The sequence below is a fragment of the Zootoca vivipara genome, chromosome 14, assembly GCF_965207765.1.
Source record: "Zootoca vivipara chromosome 14, rZooViv2.hap1.1, whole genome shotgun sequence".
In the NCBI taxonomy this organism is placed as follows: Eukaryota; Metazoa; Chordata; class Lepidosauria; order Squamata; family Lacertidae; genus Zootoca; species Zootoca vivipara.
Window position 1 is genome coordinate 2,079,206 of NC_142597.1, and position 20,334 is coordinate 2,099,539.

At 48.6% G+C, this 20,334-nt stretch overlaps 2 protein-coding genes across 4 annotated transcripts in view; one reads left to right on the forward strand and one right to left on the reverse strand.

Annotated features, from left to right (window-relative positions):
• TACC1 (transforming acidic coiled-coil containing protein 1) overlaps nucleotides 1-6,066 on the reverse strand; it is a 66,179-nt gene extending 60,113 nt beyond the window's left edge. For 2 of the 3 annotated variants that reach the window (XM_088657648.1, XM_088657647.1), the window contains exon 1: nucleotides 6,008-6,066. In XM_088657648.1, coding sequence (XP_088513774.1) covers nucleotides 6,008-6,051 — 44 coding nt within the window. In that variant the 5' untranslated portion in view covers nucleotides 6,052-6,066. Of the gene's footprint in view, nucleotides 1-5,728; nucleotides 5,883-6,007 lie in introns of those variants that run through there. The other variant, XM_035138972.3, reaches the window with a different exon arrangement.
• The window catches only part of LOC118096848 (disintegrin and metalloproteinase domain-containing protein 2), a 272,336-nt gene that overhangs the window by 166,618 nt on the left and 85,384 nt on the right, over nucleotides 1-20,334 (forward strand). The gene's annotated exons all lie outside the window — the stretch shown is intronic.

Genomic DNA, 20,334 nt, shown 5'->3' on the forward strand with positions numbered 1-20,334 from the left:
GAGTCCACCTCATCAGAAGTGGCAGACTGGAGTCCACAGAACTTTATGTCAGGGATGGCAAACCAGCCTGGGGTCCATGACAGGGGAGGGGGGGACAGGTGGAAACAGCAGTTCAGCTACATCTGGAGGGTCACAGGTCAGCTACCACTGGCTTATGCACAAGACTCTTTGTTTTGGGAACACCAATGGTCTGACTCAGGATAGCATCACACCCTTGGTCCATGTAGCCCAGTTGCTCTTTGGTGTTGGAGGGTTTACTTGGAGATGCCAGAGATGGGACCTGGGACCTTCTGCAGGCAAAGCAGATGCTCTTCCCCTGGGCTTTGGCCCTTCCTCAAGCTTCAGGCAGTGGCGGCTAGCATGCAACTCCGCAGTTGTTGTTGGACTACAACTCCCATAATGCCTCAGATGCAGACACCCCAGGGGTCAAATTGCCACCCCTGATTGTCATTTGAGCTTCCTCACACAATCCCCGAGAACATGCCCCAACTGTACCAGTTGGAAGGGACCACAAAGGTCATCCAACCCCCTGCAATGGAATATTTTGCTCAACACACAGCTCAGACTCACGTCCCCGAGATTAAGAGTCTCATACTCTATCAACTGAGCTACTCCCAACATCTTCGCACTTCTGTCTCAGCGACAGCAATGCTCACTTGGTCATGTACACAGAGTGGAAGATAACAGAATCCCCAAGGACATGGTCTATGGAGAGCTGTCTTTAGGCACCAGGCAGACCAATTCTGTGCAACAGAGACACCTGCAAATGTGACATGAAGGTTGGCAACAACAACTCTGCCGTGCAGGAATCCCTTGCAGATGAGTGCAGTGCCTAGAGACAGTCAGGTCATGCATCCACAGCAGTGACCAGAGAAGGAATGACCGCTGGGAGGAGCGCGAGAATAGAAACACCCTAATGCAGCACAACCAGACACCTTCATCTGCCCCAGCTGCAACAAAACATGTCTCTCCCCGATCAGTCTCTACAGCCACAGCAGGTGCTGTAACTCTCCAATGATATGACTTTACCCCTGAAGGCACACTCTTCCATTATCTCCTGAGACAGATGGATGCCAACAATGTTTGGGTGGGGCACAAATTCAGAACCTGTTTTTTTTTGTTTTTGTTTTTTTAAGGCGGGGGTGTCCTCAAGATAGCATCTGCTTCTTCTTCTCAAAGAACTGTTTGCACCAAACATTATAAATGGGTTCTTATAGATAGTAATTATAGACAACTTCCTATGATAACATCTAAATCCAGTTTAGAATGTTTTTTAAAAACAAAACAGAACAGAACTGGAACTTGTAACAGGAACCCAGAGCTTAGGTTGTAAGACAGCATATTCCAGAATGGTCTTTGTGTGACATCCTTCATTTGCTGCCTGTGTAAATGTGAAATCATTGAGTGGTGGGCAATAGGGAATTTTGCAAGTGTGGCTTCAGTGGGTTCCAAGTTTGCAAAGCAGAGAAGAGGACCATCCTCTCCTTACCTGGGCAGGGATACCTTTGCCATGCAGAGATAGCAAGTGTGAAGATTATCAGTAAGTATTGAGCTGTCTTAAGCCTCAGTAACTCCCCCTTTGTATCCATTTTGTTTTTAATTTGTATTTTATATTTTAGAGAAACATAAAATAAAAGATGTTCCTACTTAACATGGATCACAGCCAAGCAGAAGGAGGGGAGCACTAGATCTTCCTGGATTCCTCATTAGGTGGGCAGGGGAAGAAGAGGGCTTTGCTAATGTGGATCCTGATGGTTCTCTTTTATTTTTCCTTTATTTTCTTTACATGGTTTCAAGGTCTAGAGTATATTGAGGGCAGGGGGCATTTGCATGTGTATGATCAATAAACACTTTCCATATTTTCTCAGTCCTATTTTCTTTTGTCCTCTGGTTGTGTTAATTTCTCTCAACCAGTACAGTAGGGACATATTATATAAGCACAATTTCATAGAATCATAGAGTTGGAAGAGACCACAAGGGCCATCCAGTCCAACCCCCTAATTTCAATGGCAGGATTTGAGTGTTTTTCCTTATTGTCAATGGAGAGAAGTCTCAAGGCATGACTTTGTAATCCTTTTATATTCTTTTACTCCTTCAAAAATTTCGTAGATTTTTTCCCAGACTCTTTGTAGTCCATTCTCTCCCATCTTGTGATGTTGTTTAGTCTGGGGATTTCCTTTGTCCTCTCAAATTTCAATATGGCGTTCGGGCAGAAGTGTCGGAGACATATCTTAAATTCAATAGCCAGGGCTCCAGATTCCCGCCACCCGATTTCCGAAGGGGTCGCCACTAAAAGAAAACAAAACCAATTTTGCAGAAAACCAGTCTTATGAAATGAAATCATCTCCCCTTGGCTCTGCTGACCACAGGGGAGAACTCCTACTTGCTATTTTTAGGACGATTCCCAGTCCCGTTTCCGCTTAGTAGCTGCAGGCTCGGTAATTGCGTCTAGAAAGCCTCAGTGAAGGGGGGGAACGACCTCCGTCTTCTTTGAATTCCACCCCCAAGTCCAAATTTTCCTGAATAAAAAAATAGAGTCTTACTTGTAGATCCAATCTTGATTTTGGAGGCATCTGGTGCTCAATTGGTGTCGGCTCGGAGCTTTGCGCCACAGAGTGAGCGTATCTTCCCAAGGCTCCGTCGCGCGCTGCCTGCGGACTTCACCCCCTAAAAAGGGGGGGTTACTCGCAGCGACCGCGACTTTGAGGAGCTCTGCTGGGTACCACGTCCCTGGACAGCCCAGTCCAGGGGTTCTCCGGGGCGCCACCTCGCTCGGGTGGCATTCCCCCCTCTCTGTAACACTCGGGGATCTCGGAGATCGAGAATCCCCCGCCGATCCCAATGGCGACCAGACCGGAAGTCCACTTGTGTGGGTTTTTTTGAGGGGTGTGTGTGTTGTAGAGCTCCCGTGCCTTTTATCAGCTCAATATTGTTTACACCGATTGGCAGCAGCTCTCCAGGGCTCTAGACAGCACTTCCTAGAAATGCCAGAGAGTGAACCTGCCTGAGACAAGGTGTGTGCATGCCCCGTGCTCCATTGCTGGTAGAGAGATGAAGCAATAGGATCCCTTCCACCTGTGTAATATCTGTGTGCCAGGGAGCTGTCAAAAGTCATGGAGCAAGAGCCTGGCAGGAAATGAGGCAGCAACAGGTGGTGTCCCCTTGCCTTTTAGTCACACCTGGCAGAACTGGTTTGCCCTTTCGCTGTGCCTTTTCCATCCATGATAGGCCACAGTCACAACATACATTTAAAGTACTAGGGTACCATGTTATGGCTTCCCAGAGTGGCTTCACATTTGATCCTTCTTCCCAGGGGACTCTGGGAATTGTAGCTCTGGGGTGGGAATGGGGTCCCCTAACAACTCTCAGCACCCTTAACCAAGTAGCACCCCAGAATTATTTGGGGGACATTGTCCATGCACTCACAGGCTGCAGCTTTCTCGGGCCTTGGGGAGATTTTTCCTGTCCTACCTGACCACCCCAGAGACTGGACCTCAGAGCCCCTCAGGCAAAACGAGTGCTCTCCCACTGGGCTGCCACCCACCTCACACAGCAGGAGAGAATCCCCCTCCAGTCTTAAACGTCCAATCCTTTTCACCCTCCAACACTTCTAATCCTTTCATTTATAAAGGCATCCAAGTAAGTAATCATCAGGCTAGCTTATTGTGACAAATTCCAGAGGGGAGAGCAGGCATCCCCAAACTTCGTCCCTCCAGATGTTTTGGACTACAATTCCCATCATCCCTGACCACTGGTCCTGTTAGCTAGGGATCATGGGAGTTGTAGGCCAAAACATCTGGAGGGCCGCAGTTTGGGGATGCCTGGGGTAGAGCATTATGTTTCAACAAAAGCAGCAGCAACAACAACAAAAAGATTGTGGCACCTTAAATTCTAGCAGATTTATTGTGGCATAAGATGTCAAAATAAATCTGCTAGACTAGTCACAAAATTCAGAGGCCAGGATGTTAAATTCACTTCCTGGGAAGTAAGCCCCATTGGTCACAGTGGGAGTTACTTTGATGTAGACACACAGAGAAGAGGCTCAGCTGGTTTATTGTCCTATCTCCAGTAGTCCATGAAAGTTAATGGGGACCCTTGCAAAGGGGTGGACAAGTGCAGAACAGGAGAGCATGAGAACAGGATTGCAAAAGATCAGGAATGCTGTGCTGAATCAGGCCAAAAGCCCACCTAGGGCAGCATCTTGTTCTCAACCAGATTCACTCATTGATTGGTTTATTTATACAGTGGTACCTCTACTTACGAATTTAATGCGTTTCGAACACACATTTGTAAGTCGAAAAAAAATTGTAAGTCGAATCCCATAGGAATGCATTGGGAGAAAAAATTCGTAAGTCAAAACAACCCTATCTAAAAATTCGTAAGTAGAAAAAATCCTATCTAAACTGCATCCAAGATGGCGGACGGAGCTCCATTTGTAAGTAGAAAAATTCATAAGTAGAGTTATTTGTAAGTAGAGGTATCACTGTATGGACTTTTTGGCTCAAAGGCTCCCAAAGCAGTGAACAGATTAAGGTAAAAGAAAATACAGTATAATAAAATTGCAGTAATTGCAAACACAAGAGTATAATAACTACAGGAGATATAGAAAGCAGAAAAAACCAAAGACACCATCAGTTGGGGTGCTGCATTTGCACTCTCACCCCAAGCTCCGCTCTCCAAACCTTCCACCTCTCAACTAGAAGCCAGTCTGACCCCCATTTGCCTGCCGAACTCCTTCCAGCCACAGCTGTTCCACCAAGGAGGAAGCCCACCCACAAACAACAGTTCAAGGGGAATCCTGTCACCTGCATCACCCTCCAGGGGATAAACCCCAAGGGAAAATACCCCTTTGGGGAGGCCCAAGGCTATGGAGCATTCAAATAAGCAGGTCCCCCCACCCCCCGGAAACAGCTATGGCAGAAACTTCCCCTGGCTGCCCGTGCGCAGGGCTGGCAGGCTCAGCCTTCTGGTGGCTCAGCCTTCTGGCTGCTAAACCTGCTGCGCTTCTCCAGGTGCAGCAGCAGCAGCTCGGGATAAAAGGGCAGAGGCGGCTGCAGTCTGCAAGTCTCCCTCCTGCTCCTTGCCTCCAGGTGCCTGGAAAGCCCCCAATTGCACCACCCTCCCCATTCAGAGGCCTTCTGCCTCCAAGAGAGGAGAGCGAACATGACCATCAACGGGGGAGAATGTGGGATGGAGACAGCCACCCAGAAGCCATCTTTGACCCACAAGAGATGAAGGGCCCAATCCTCTGCAGGCTCACTGAAGCCTGTCCGATGTCAAGGAAGTTTATTCTCTAATCAAGCAAAGACGACCAGGATTGCAGTCTAACTACAATGCACAGAAAACATCTCCCTCCTGGCAGCCCGGGGCTTTTCAAAAATTCCAATTTTCGTAGGGGGCTGATTAGTTAACAAAGTGCACTTAATTGGTGCAGCCTTAGCTTTGACGGGAGCAAGAGGGGAGCTATTATTTTGCCATCTGTATCCCACTACAGTACCTTTCAAGGAGCGCACACGCCTCCCCTTTCCGTCTTATCCCCACAACAACCCTGCGAGGTGGGTTAGGTTGAGAGATAGGGACCGGGCCAAGGTTACTCCGTGGGCTCTCGGACGCTCTAACCACTGCACCACACTGTCTACCCCACTCTTAAGGAAACCGTCCCGGGGTTCACAGAGTTACACCCCCTTGCCAGGGAGGGTCACCTTCCAGTCTCTCCTCCTGCACTTACCCGGCCCTCTCGAGCCTGCAAGGCGGAGGCGGAGGCTGCCCGCGGCGGCTCAGGGTCCCCCCCATCGCCCACGAAGGCGCCTCGCTTCACAGGGAGAGCCGCCCGCTGGGCCCGGGCGTCGCCGGCTCGCAGCTCCAGGCGGACGCGCCGCGCCCAGCTCCGGCCGGAGGGGCGGACCCGGTCCGCAGGTGCGGAAGGGCAAAGATCGGCCGCGTTGCATGCGCAGGAGCAGCGCAGAGGGGACGCGAGGGAACCGCCGGAGTTGCCAACTTTTCCTACTGCAGCTGTTCCTCTGCTTTTTTCCAATAAAAGCCCAGAGACATCGAAGTTGAGCCAGCGAGTCTTTTCCTGACATGGAGACGAAGTGAGCCGAGGGAGCTACAGTTCTCTTCTGTTAACTGCCCCGGGAGACAATGTTTTCTCTGGCGGGGCGCCTGTGCCTTTATAACGCGATGATTCCGCAGGTGAAGCTTCTCTGAACCCCTCCTGCTTGGTGCCAAGAAATGTGTCACTTGCTGATTTCTCATCAAAAGCACAGGAGCAGGGGGGGACCCAGGATCAAAACTGGGGGAGGGGATGGTCGGTCAGGGGCGGGGCCAAGGCATGGGAGGGGAGGGGGCACGAAGTGGGAACATGGGCGGGGCTACAGGGCCAGCTGGCCTGATGACACCGTGGCGGCGGCGGCCACCATGTGCTTCTGGGGCTGGCGGCGTCAGCGGCTACCCTGCTTGGCTGGAGAGGACGGGAGGGTTGGGCAGGTGAGAGGGGGTGGCAGGGCGGGCAAGGGTGAGGGCAAGGCAAGGCACGGCCGCAGTCACGACGGCTCCGAGGCGTTGCTGCATATCAGCATAATATTTCAACCATGTCGTGAGTTCAAGCCCCACCTTGGGGGAAAATTCCTGCATTGCAGGGGGTTGGACTAGATGACCCTTGTGGTCCCTTCTGACTACAATTCTATGATTCTATTGATATATTACCATAGCATATGCATCATTCTGCTTTCTTGAATTGTCCTAGGCATAGCAGCCAACTCCTAGAGGCCAAGGTGCCTCTTCCCCCCCCCCAATTACTGGTAAATACTGTATTTGAAAGAGTCATCCCCCCATGTTGATGGGCTTTCTATGTGGGGCTTACCTGCCCCCCCCATATTTTATTAAGGATGGAAGAGGGAGGGAGGGAAGGAAGAAACAGAGAGAGGGATAACTCATATTTGTGGATGCCTCTGGGTGACGCTGTGACGCTGGAATTCTGCAGCAAGAGGAAGATACTGGTATGCCTGTACAAGAACCTTGTAAGCAGCTTTCTCTCTGCTTAATTTACAGCAGGCACATCCAACAGGTAGATTGTGATCTACCAATAGATCACTGTATGTCTGTGGTAGATCACTGCTAGATCACTGGCACCCCTAAAAAAAACTCACCCAAAATTTTCCTCCTCCCTAAAAAAAGCTGAACAACTATGACCTAAAGCCCTAAACAAAAATAGGCCTCCCTCCCTCCTAAAAGAAGCTCAACAAGTTTGACTTAAAACCCCCCAAAACAGGGCTTCCCTTCCTTAAAAAAACTCAGCAGCTTTGACCTGAATCCCCCCAAAGGGGGTAGATCACTCCCAGTTTTTAACTCTGTGAGTAGATCAGAGTCTCTTGGGAGTTGGCCACCCCTGATTTACAGTATACAGATGCAGGAGGAGGGGCAGACTGGAACACCACTGCTTTTTATAAACCTCATTGTGTCTATCAAAACTACAGCCCACCCTCCTTTTTTCTTATTCACTTTCTTTTAGCCTTGCAGAGCCACCTCAGTCAAATTGAATCCTCTGCACCCTCATTAAATCGCCAATAGAACTCTTAATGCGATCCCTGAATGCTCATTAACAACTCCCACTGAAGAACAATAGGGTGAAGTGGTGAGCTATCAAATCTTGCCTGAAAGGGGATACAAAGGTATAAACCTAAAGGAAAACTTGTTACCCTTAGGTTATGTATTTTTGATTGTTGGACACTGTATCTCTGAAATGTATCCCTTCATTCCACTTTTTAAACTCATGTACAGTATTCCACAGCAAGCAAATAAAACTAGAGAAGTCATGCAAATGTTCAGTTCCCCCACCGGCCCAAAATCCTGTCAAGCAACAACCACCAGGAAAAAATATTTTGTATCAATCAGGGAAATCCCTCTCCCTTCCCTATTCATCCGCTATAATCCCCTCACCACACCCGGATATCTGCTCCATTGTCTTAACTGCTTAACTACCGGTAGCCACTTTGCTTTATTTATTTGATGTGTTTTTGTTACAGCTGTGTTCCCGCCCGCCCCAGCAAGAAAACCGCACCTGTAAAAAGCTAAAGCAGCTGCCCCCCCCGGGTACGCCCATGCACAGGAGTGGAGTTGGTAAAACATAAAATAAAATAAAATAAGTTGCTGTATGGAGGACATGGTGAGGGCTGGTCAGTCGGTCCTGGTTTGCTGTTGTTGGAAATGGGGCTGCCAAAGTTTCTAGTGGCTTTGCTTCTGTGCATATAACAGCTTCCTTAGATGTGCAAATGAAGCTGGTGAGATTTTATCTCCATGCCAGGAAAACACCCAGCAGCGCAGGCTGCTGTTAAAGGGACTAGAACGGATCCAGCCAAAAGAAAATGGTAACTTCATATGGAATTGGCTTGCTCTTTTGGGGGCATCTGTGTGCATATAATGCAGGCATCCCCAAACTGCGGCCCTCCAGATGTTTTGGCCAACAACTCCCATGATCCCTAGCTAACAGGACCAGTGGTCAGGGATGATGGGAATTGTAGTCCAAAACATCTGGAGGGCTGAAGTTTGGGGATTCCTGATATAGTGTCATGCCCCAGTACCTGTGAGAGGGGCACCTGTGTGTTTCCTGGCAGCTCTAGGTCGCCTCATTTTCCTAGCAGGAAATGTTTCTTTCTGTACAACAGCTAGGAATGCCAGGATTGAAACTTCCCCTGGAAATGCAATTGCAGCCCTAGGAAAACTTTCAGTCCTGGAATAAGGTATCAGTACTGTATACATGGGCGTGCCATTAGGGGGGTGCATGCAGCTGCCCTGAAGAGCATCAACCTGCTTACTGGTGGAGGGAGGGAAGCAGCAGCAGAAAACCGCACCTGTTAAAAGCCGCACCTGTAAAAAGCTGCACCTGTAAAAAGCCGCACCTGTAAAAAGCAAGCAGAGCACCAGAGGCCCTCAGGACTCTAGCCCAGGCCATGTCCCTCAACTGCCCTGCTCCACACCCTCCTTGAGAGCTTTTGGCTTGCTGGATTGTTTTCTTGAATGGTGACAATGCCTCTTGCTAACTTGGATGGAGATACATAGGTGAAGAAACCTCTGCCTTTTGTGTGGTACAAGATTTCTTGCCCTGCACACAGTTTGCCTCTGGCCCTGCCTAGCCCGGCATGTGGCCCCTGGAAGGCTGCCCAGGTGGAGACGTAGCCCTGCAGCTGGGAAAGGCTCCCTGCCTCTTTTTAGAACCGTATGAAGTCCAAACTACTTATTTCTTGATTTGGAGAGATGCACAATTGCAGAATTTGGAAAAGCCACCCTGCCCTAGACTACCAGAAGAAAGTAACAAAGGCACAGACCCCTGATGAGGTCAGTGAGATTCTCAAATCTTGGTTGGTCAAAGAAAGTTTGTTAATGGGAGAGGCAGTGGGTGGAATTTTAAAATAAACAAGCAGTTATTTTTATTTGCAACAGCAATAAAAACCACCCTTGTTTTCTCCTTAGGCAAAAGCTTGAGGTGCCTAAAATAGGAAAGCATAGCCAAGTAATGAAGCCCAAGTAGCAAAAGATTAAGATGGAGCACAATGGTCCAAGTCAATTCTTTTAAATAAATGGCAGAACAGCAGGCAGAATGGTTGGCTCTTGCCCCTTGGAGGACTGCAGTGCTCTGCTGGCGTCCCAAGAATGTCATTGCTTCTCTCTGGGAAGGTTTTCATAATGCTTTCAGAAACAGGGAGTTCTGCCAAGTGGCAATAACTCATCCCCCACTTCCCCGTCCCACAAAACTGAGGCCCAACTTTAAAGAGAAACACACACGACAGGCCCCTGCCTTGCTCTTTAACTAGATGTGTGGAATCCACAGTAAAAACGTTGTCGACACACTCAAAGATGCAGAAGCACCGAATGAGAATTTATTGTATAAGTTTACTAGGGATGTCTGCTTTGGTTTCTCTCAGTTTTTGATTTCTCCAAACTTAAATTGTGGTATTCACACCTCCACATGAACTTGCAAATTTCTTTCAAGCAGTCCTTGTGAAAATTTATCAGCATTTTAGTATGAATTTTTCCTGAAACACACATATTTATATGCAATTTTGCCCAATATACACATGTTTGCAAAGCATATTTTCCCATTTTTGTATGTCTATTTCACTAGTACATGCGTCTCTCTGCATGCTTCACTCGTATATACATTCTTGAGCAGACTACTTGGCTGGATAAATGGTACTGCAAAATTCAAAGAAGCGTGTATTTCGAAGGGTCTTGCTGTGTTGTTTTAGAAAGGACAAATAATGCAAATTTGACTTGAAATATTGAATTTCTCCTCCGTCCCTAGTTGGAGCTCTGAGAGTGTGCAGAAGACCCTGGGAGCCAGAGCCAGTGCCAGAGCAGGTGCTGTGTATGATAAAGATCCCAGGTGCACTTCCTGACATCTCCAAGGAAAAGGATCAGGGAGCAGGTGGTGGGAAGGATTTGTGCTACAGACTCTGTTCAGTGCTGGGTATATGGCAAATCTGGGGATGTGGGTGGGGAACTGGGCCATAACTGAAGGGTAGAGCCTACATTCTGTATGCACAAGACCTCTGGTTCAGTTCCCAACATCTCCGGGTAAGGATGAAAAAAATTCCATATCTTTGAAGCTCCCGAGAGCAGCTGCCAGCCAATGTTATCATTAGAATCATAGAATCATAGAGTTGGAAGAGACCACAAGGGCCATCCAGTCCAACCCCCTGCCAAGCAGGAAACACCATCAAAGCATTCCTGACAGATGGCTGTCAAGCCTCTGCTTAAAGACCTCCAAAGAAGGAGACTCCACCACACTCCTTGGCAGCAAATTCCACTGCCGAACAGCTCTTACTTTCAGGAAGTTCTTCCTAATGTTTAGGTGGAATTTTCTTTCTTGTAGTTTGAATCCGTTGCTCCGTGTCTGCTTCTCTGGAGCAGCAGAAAACAACCTTTCTCCCTCCTCTATATGACATCCTTTTATATATTTGAACATGGCTATCAAATCACCCCTTAACCTTCTCTTCTCCAGGCTAAACATACCCAGCTCCCTAAGCCGTTCCTCATAAGGCATCGTTTCCAGGCCTTTGACCATTTTGGTTGCCCTCTTCTGGACACGTTCCAGCTTATCAGTATCCTTCTTGAAGGATTACTCAGTTAGGACCTAAGATCTTCCTTCAACAAGCTCTACAACCAGTTTGGTAGTTCTGCACCCCATGGGCAGCAGTTCAACCCATAAATTTGGGCAGGGCAAAAGGTAAAATAAAATAAAATTCTGCACCCTGGCCATCCATATCCTAAGACCTGTTTGAATTATGCAGTGGAGCCCATTGGCATCCGCTCTCATGTTTGGCATCAAAAGACCCCTGCTGGCCCATCTAGGTCAGTGGGTCTCAAAGTTATTTTCTCTGGGCAGGGGGGCGTGCCCCGGGTGCCACCCTGGGGGTGACAAGATGGCCCGCTGCCTCCCCCCCCAGTGGTAGAGCAGTTGAGGGCGTAGCATCCATACGGGCTGCCGCATGTGCATGCCCCGCCCCGGGTGCCGGAGAGGCTTCCTCTGCCACTGCTCTGGGCCACACTTTCAGAATAAATACCTGCTGGTACCACACCAAATATTTCATTGATAAGAAATATGTGGGGGGGGGCAAAGAAACAACTCCCAGCAATGCTTGATTTGTAACACAGAACATGACTACTTTATAATATGATCATGAGGTATCCAAAAAGTATAAAACAATGCTGCTACATAAGAACATGAATCATTCCCAAAATAGAATTATAAGCAAGCCACTTAAATATGTCCCCTAAGTATGTACACAAACTCAATGGGAGGTGTGAGCTTGCTTTTGCTGGGTAATCTATATATAAAAAAATGTAAAAGGTTCCCGTTCATACGCATCCAGCTACCTCCGAAACCGCTTGCGTTGAAATTTTGACACAACGTTCCATGCAAATATGGGAGTGTCTGCATATACTTAGATTATACAGATGTCACAGGTAAAAACATGCTTTTTTTTGAAAAACAAGAAATACAGGAACCGGAGAGGTTGCAAAACATCGCCCTCTAGTGACGAATCCACTGGTACTGCAGCTACCAAAGCTTCCCTCTCCAAAGCAGCTCAGCTCAGGTTTGCAGGGAACCCCTGCTGGACAAGAGCGAAACTGCAGACTGAGCTGAGTGGAGGTGGGGGCTCACCTGGGTGGGGGGTGGGGGGAGGACAGGGTCGGGACGGGTCATGGGTCGGGACGGGACGGGGTGGGGGGAGTCACAGGGATGAGCCACAGCAACACATGGCTGGGTACAGCTAGTCTTATTTATAAAAATTATTTTGATACTATACTAGTTTGCATCTGTCTGTCTCAAGAGACAATGGAGTGTGCCTCCAGGGGTAAGATGCATTGGCAGCACTGAAGTGACCTCCCCTGGGGGCAAGCCTGGGCAGTGTGTTTGGAGGCCCCCCTGTCTCTCAGCCTCACTGATGGGGTCCAAAGGAAGGCAGAGCAAGACATTTGGTACTAGCGTGGCTGCAGTAGTAGCTGGAAGGAGGTGTACAAAGTGCCATCCAACCGTCCTAGGGACTCCATTCCGGATTTCTGTAGGGTTTCCTCCTGAGCCTTTCCTTTTCCCCAAGATATCCCGCCAGGCAGCAGAGGTTTAGGATCAGAGTTTTCCTTCCCCTAGATGGGCTTCCTTCCCAGGTGGACAAGCCCCATGTGCCCCTCACTTCCCTCTCCAGCACATGCAGAAACCGCCTTCGTGACTGTTGGAGCCACTCTTGATCTCATTTGCTCCATCCGCCAGAGCTTGTCTTTGCAGGCAGGGAAGACCCTCACTCACCAAGGGTTTAAGACCCATCGGCCAACCTCACCTGCTTAGCCAGCCAGTTGAAGCCATTTCTGGGGTTGTGGCTGCAGTTACATTCTGACAACTTCTAGGAGCACAGGTGAGAGTTGAGTGCAGGATGGGGACCAAAAGTAGGCAAACTACTCTTGAAGGAGCATTACGTGTCCCCCACCAGAGGTGCTACCCCCGCTCCTAACATCCTGTACACCCCACTTTTGTTGTATAAGTCCAGCATTATAGTAGCCACTGCTGTATATGTAATAAAGTAACAAATAGGGTAAACAAAGATTTGGAAAAATTCTACCTGTACAGCACTTTAAAAAAACTATCAGGAGGACCATATGTTTAGCCTTTAATTCTGTATTCTGTTTATTAACTATCGATTTGGTTGCAAACTCTGCTGCTAGCAGGATTTCAGGGAATGTTCTCTCCCAGCCTGACCTGGAGATACCAGGGATTGAACCTGGGACCTTCTGTGGCCAAGGTAGATGCTCTCACTGAGCTACACCCTTCCCTCAAACCACTGGGAGAGAGCCTTGGTGCCAGTCATTGATATGGAACCAGATGAACCCACAGTCACTTGGTCCAAGGCAGCACCTGATATTCCACACACTGGAAACATCCCTCAGATTTCTTTAGACAAAGTGGAGGGAAGTGGCAAACTCACCCTGTGTGGTGCAGCCTCTGAAATTCAAGACATCCTCTGCCGCCAGCACCTGTCCCGGAGCCTTCGGAGCTCAGCACCGCTTCCAAACTCTGCTTTGCTGCTCCTCAGGAAAGGAACAGATGGGAAAGATGAGCCACACAAACCAACCCCATGGAATGTTCCGTGTGCTGGGAAATGATCAAACCAAGACCATTCCTTCGCCCTATGGCCAAAGGGCAGCCTTCCCAATGTACTCCTGGGGAGTGTGACTAAGCACAACCATCTCACCAGGACTTGCATTGCTCCTTTAAATGTCCCTCAGGAATTCTCATTTTGCCATGTGAGCAACGACAATTGCAATCTCATCAATGCTGGGAAAGATCCCTTGGGTTGTCAGCATGCAGCCCCTATGAAACAACCTCAGCCTCCCCCAGAGTGTTCCTCCTGATTTGCTTGCACAAAGCTTATGGGGAGGTGAGCTGATGCCCAGCCTTCATTGAGCACTGGTTCTGATGGGGAGGTTAGATTATATCTGGTGTTTATAGAGCAATTGTTTTGATCTGGTTGTGGGGCAGTTATTCAACAATGAACAGTTAGTCCTGCATCCTGTTATCACAGTGATCAAGCAGATGCACCCAGGAAACCTGCAAGCAGGATCTGAGCACAAGAACCCTCTCCCCAGCAACTGATAGCCATAACCATCCAGCTATGGAGGCAAAGCAGAGCCATTGCTCTTTACAGAATTCTAGCACATTACTCATCTCCATGGTTGATGCGTTCTAGACATTCCAGCTGTCATTATTTACCATGGTCTCTATTTTATGGAACCCATTGTTGGAAAAACCACTGCCTCTATTTTTGTCCCTATTTTTGGCCTTGAGGAATGCCTTGCAAAAATGGGTTTGCAAGAGTTACTAGAGTTATCACTCTTTGGAGTTGAGCTTTCTACCCAGTTTCTGTAGAACAGACTTCAACAACCTGGTGCCCTCCAGATGTTTTTGGCTGGCTGTGGCTGATGGGAATTGTGAAGAAACATCTAGAGAGAGCCCCAGCTGATGAAGTCTGCTCTAGAAGCTAAACCTCTGGGCCTGTACATCTTGTCTGCAAACGGCACACATGGAAATGCCTGTACAGTACATGAACGTTAAGGTCCCATGCACTGCCTAGTGGAGGCTGCTCCCTTAGGGCAAATGAGGAACTGCCCACCAACCTCAGTTGCTCCCACCTGCCTGCTTTGCAACCAGAATTGCAAGAGGATGGGTGGGCAGGTGTGTGTGTGTGTGTGACTAGAATGCATTGGCTCTGCCTCTGCCCACCCTGGATCGCCCTGCTTTCTGCCCTGCCAATCTCAATGGGCACTACTCGCCCTGTACTATGTAGCCTAGGAAAGTCATTGCAGAGAGGGAGAGGGAGAGGGAGAGGGAGAGGGAGAGAGGGAGTAGAATCACTTCACCAAAAAGAGAGCGTATGAGGTACACATCATGTCCCTAAGCTATCGGTCACAGCTCATCAAACTAATCATTTGTGATACACACAAATAATAATTTGTTTGTTGGACTGGGCCTGGAAACTTAGGGACATGCCAGCCTCTCTGCTCTGCTTGCAGTCACCAGGATTAGCAGGGGGTGGGGGTGGGGGTGAGTCCCCGCCCGCTTTATGTGTGCGCTGTGCAGAAAGTCCATTTCCTCCCCCTGCACTTTTCCTCCTTGGTCTGAAGCAACAGCCAAGCTCTGTGGGGCTGCCCCCCTCACTCCCCTCTTCTGATTGTGTCCTACCTTCCTCCAGCTGCAAAGCCCTTTGCTCCTTGCATCTTAAGAAACAACCACGAAGTAGGAAGACGAAGCCACAGAGGAGCTTTGAGGAAGGAAGGGGACGAACCAAGGAAGGGAGGGATGGGATGGGGGCATCTGTCAGAGCGAGTGAGAGCAAAGCTTCTGGTCAGAGGAAAAGGATGTTTTGTAATATTTGGCAAAAGGAACTTGACAGTGCCCTGGGGATCCCCCAGCCAGACAGCCTGGGCTGAGTCTCAGGACTTGGCAGTGGGGCTTGAGAATCCTTGGATTTCAGCCTTGCAAACGGAAACCCAGGTTGGATTGGGCATGTTCCCCCCCCTTTCCTGCCTGCTCCAGTAACAGCCCCACTCCTGTCGTGCTGTTAAAATGCGCACTTGTGCTGCAGGGAGAGCAGGAGGCCTCTCCTCCAGAGAAATTTCGAGAGCTTGCCCAGATTGTTTCCTTTTCCTGGGGGGGGGGGGGAATGGACTACAGTGGTACCTCGGGTTAAGAACTTAATTCGTTCTGGAGGTCCATTCTTAACCTGAAACTGTTCTTAACCTGAGGTACCACTTTAGCTAATGGGGCCTCCTACTGCCACCGCACAATTTCTGTTCTCATCCTGAAGCAAAGTTCTTAACCTGAGGTACTATTGCTGGGTTAGCGGAGTTTGTAACCTGAAACGCCTGTGACCTGAGGTACCACTGTACAATTGCCTCCTTTAGGTTAAAAGAGCAATGGGGTGCCTTCTGCAGCTCAAGGGCCATATTCTTTTCTAAGAAACCTTCTGGGGGCCACATCCCTGCAGTGCACAAGACCAGAGGCAAAGCTTAGTGGAGCAGAGAATATACCCTTCCCTTGGTGCAGTCAGCCTCTCTCTCCCCTCAGGCAGGCTCAAGGATGCCAGGTAGGTAGGCAAAAGCCATCATGGCGGGTGTAACTGGGGGCAGGCTGTGACTTGAGGAGAGTCCCAAGGGCCAGAGAGAGATGCCGGGGGGGGTACATTCAGCCCCTGGGGCTGAGGTTCCCCACTCCTGGCCCCAGTGTCAGGATTCCTGAATCTATGTCAGGAGCCAGAGTCAGAAACAGGTCAGCATAAAGACTCCCGGTGTCAGTGAAGTTACATGAAGAGACCCAAACAGCACAGGTCTATTGACCACAGCAACTCTTCCCAGTAGGCCTTGCATCAATGAGGTAGAAACAAGACATTGTGGGTTTTTCTAATGCCTTAAAAATGCTTATTGTCTTTTCCCACCTGATATAAAGCAAAGAAAAAAGGTGGAGCCCTGCAGAAGCCCTGCAAAGACTAAAAGAAAAAAGAAATGTCCAATAGAGGGAGCACAGAACCAAGGAATGGCTAAGATATTATTTGCACATCTGCAACCCAGGAGCCATATTCAAAACACTTGTTTGGCATATGTTCAGACTGACAGTGTGTAAGGACAATAATGGGATTGCACTTGCTGTTGACATCGTTGATGAGCTCTGCCCGAAGGGCAGGGGAGGAGGGTTAAAGAAAGCTGAAACTGCTTCCCCCCCAGCGCCAGGCCAGGTGAGTGGGCGCCGCTGCCTTCCCAGCTGGACAGCGCAGGCCTGGCAGCTTCAGCTTCTGGCACCTCTGGGCTCCCTACTCGGCTGGTGGGGCAGGGAGCTGAAAGGCCTGGCAACCCCACCAAGTTTGCTGGGGCGCCCCCGAGAGGCCGGTGCCCTGGTGCAATGAGCCACTAGGCCCTATGGGAAAGACGCCTCTGTTTACAAAGCTATTGTACTACCAACCTTACTATATGCTTATGAAACATGGACCACTTATAAACGCCATCTCCAACTGCTCTAAAGATTCCATCAACGGTGTCTCCAAAATTTGTTACACATCACTTGGGAAGACAGGCGAACTAATATCAGTGTACTGGAAGAAGCAAAGATCAGTGTTCAAGTAATGATTCTTCAACATCACCTTCGTCAGACTGGTCATGTTGTGCAGATGCCTGATGATCGTCTTCCAAAGCAACTACTGTACTCTATTCCAAACTTAAAAATGGAAAGCGTAATGCTGGTGGCCAACAAAAGAGGTCTGAAGACTGTCTCAAGGCAAATCTTTAAAAATGTAGTATAAACACTGACAACTGGGAAACACTGGCCTGCGAGGCTGCCTTTTGCACTAAATCAGCCGGGTGATGTACTAATACATCTCCCAGGACTGGTATGAGGGGCAGACAGTGGGAATGTTCAGGGAGGCAGGAGAGGATATATTGTTTAATTATATCCTTTCCAACTTATGTTAACAAGTTCTACAATTTAGCAGAGTAACATTCCCCCTTTTAAACTTGTGCAGTGCATAGCATTTGCCAGACTTGTATAAGCCTCTAAAATAAGTTTCCTTGGTAATTTCCCCTTTAGTCCCTCATAAGAAGATAGACACAACACACTCTTCTATAAAAGTATAAAAAGAGTTTACTCACTCACTCATTCTGTTCACAAAGGCAGAAGGCAGATTTAAGTTACAAAAGTAGTATACCTAGAAACTATCCCATAAGGAGATAGCTCCTTTGTCCTCTCTTGAGCATCTCAGATGAAGCAGATGTTGCTTCTTTAAGGAATGGAGTCAAAGAGAGGGATGGCGGCCTCCGCTGAGGTATTTTATTACCTGCACAGGTGAGGCCACGCCCACCCCTGATCACATGCAGAGGAAGTCTGTCCCAGCCCAGGAGGTAAGCAGGAAGTTCCAACTGACTGGTCCAGACATCCCCTTTTACTGTACGTCCACTCTAGGGATGTTGTATTTGACTGCTCTGTGTTTCACATCTCACACAGACTGCAATGGCGGCTTCACTTGGCAGTATATCGCTGGCAAAACCACCACTGCTCCCTGCAGCTGGTGCTGGAGGCAGACGGGCTCAGGAGCGGCAGCAGTTTCACCAGTGATCTAGCGCTGAGTGAAGCCACCACCCCACTCTGTCCTCATACTGGCAGAAGGAGAAACAAGCTGCATTAGCGAGGTGCGATGCAGTTGGTTCCTCCCTCTGCTTCTTCAAACTGCTCAGTGGAAGAGTGTGTGGCTGCCCTTGCCTCAGCCAGGCAGTTTTACAAAGCCCTCATCCTGCCACTGGCTCACACAGCTAGCGGTGATGTGGAGGCTCCATGAAACTGCTCCACTGAGAGGTGCACGGTTGCTGCTCCCCTCAGCCAAGCAGTTAATGGAGCCCCCAGCCCACCACTGGCTCATTCAGCCGGGGGGTGGGAGGTGTCTTGCACCCCAAGCGGAGCAGTCCAGTGAAGCCCCAGTGCTCCGTAACCCACACATGAGCTTGAGAGGCATTGGGACTCTCTCACTGAGTAGAGCTGGGCCATGTATCTCTGTCCATAAGGCGGGCAGAAGCAGCTGAGATAAATTTCAATCATTGTGATATATCACCATATACTGGTATTTAGCGGATGACATATCAGGATGTTGAAAAGGAAGTATCACCCAGCCCTAGCGCTAAACTAAATCATCAAAAGGTGAGCCGTTGTGCTAATCCAAGTGCCATTTTGCTTAGCTATTTCCCTGTTGGACATCCAAGAGGAGACATGAGAAATCCCAAACCAATCAGGCAAGATTCACTAAAAGCCCTCCCTACAAGCAGTGGAAGAGTCCTTTAAACCCGATAGTCATTAAAAGCAGTTAGAAGTTTGTTATAAGAAAAAACTGCTCCTTTTCCTAAGAGTCCAAATAGAGTCCATATGTAGGTTCCTTATCGGCAGGAGAAAATAACAGAGAATATTGAGAAGCAAAGCAGCAAGTAAGCCTGATCTTTATTAACTGTTGCAACAGGGTGCTCACAGGCACAGGCAGGAGGGACCCAGAACAAAGGTGTATAGACTTTTGAAATTCCCGCCCTGTAGCTCAAGACACCTCCAATACATCATATATACATCACAGAAGGGACGGGGCAGTCTATAGCAGAAATACATCACAGGAGGCAGTCTACAACAGAAATCCTGTTTGCCAGGGTACCTGATAATGCTCACTGATTGCATTTTCTGGGCAGTCTGGGCATTCTTTTGTGATGGTAAATGCTCAGTTCCTGAATCCAGGTCATAGACAGATACGCCCTTAAGACAGGATTTGTGACGATGTTTCTGTTTTGCTAAATATATGTCGGGCTTGATGTCAGCTTTGTTTGTGTAGATTCTCCTTTATTTGCTTGTGTTCTTTTGGTGGTGAGAGATACATGTAAAAATATGAGAGACACTGCACACACCTTTGTAATTCAAGAAATCTTTAATAAAAAATACTTTTTTAAAAAAGACAGGATTTGTGAGCAAAGAGACAATGGGAAGGTTTTCCCATTTCCTTCCTCCTTGCAGAGGAACATTTGAGGTCAATTTGTGGGAGTCAAAGTGGTTTCAGGACTATTTTCCTGTACTGTTCAGACATGTGGTTTATATATTTATGAATGTATTTGCGTGGTACATTTATGAACATTTATTTATACTAGTTGGTCCGGCCATGCATTACTGTGGTTCAGTCTGTTAAATGGACCCTCAGAGTCCCCCTTCAGACTCCCCTCACCATCAGAGTCCCCCTTCATTTTTTTGAAATGTTTTACCTGTGTTCTGTTTACAGAACACAGGTATCTGTTCTGTTTACAGAACACAGGTATCTGAAGAAGTGTGCATGCACACGAAAGCTCATACCAAAATAAAAACTTAGTTGGTCTTTAAGGTGCTACTGAAGGAATTTTTTTATTTTACTTCGATCCAGACCAACACGGCTACCTACCTGTAACCAGAACTGTTTACACAGGGTCATCCCTGTGACTCCCTGTCCCAACCCATGAGCTATCCCACTCCCTCCCCACCCCACCCCACCCCCGGCTCATCCCTGTGCTTGTCCCCACCCTGTCCTGACCCATGAGCTATCCGGCCCCCTTCCCCCATCCCACACCCAGACGAACCCCCACCTCGACATGGCCCAGTCTGTAAAGCCGAGCCAAGATGCTGTAAAGAGAGGGAAGCTTTCCTAGCTGTAGTACCAGTACCAGTGTAGCCATCGCTAGAGGGCGCTCTTTTGCAACCTCTCCTGTGTTCCCAGCATCCCTGGCTGTCTGAGTTTTGTGTTCAGG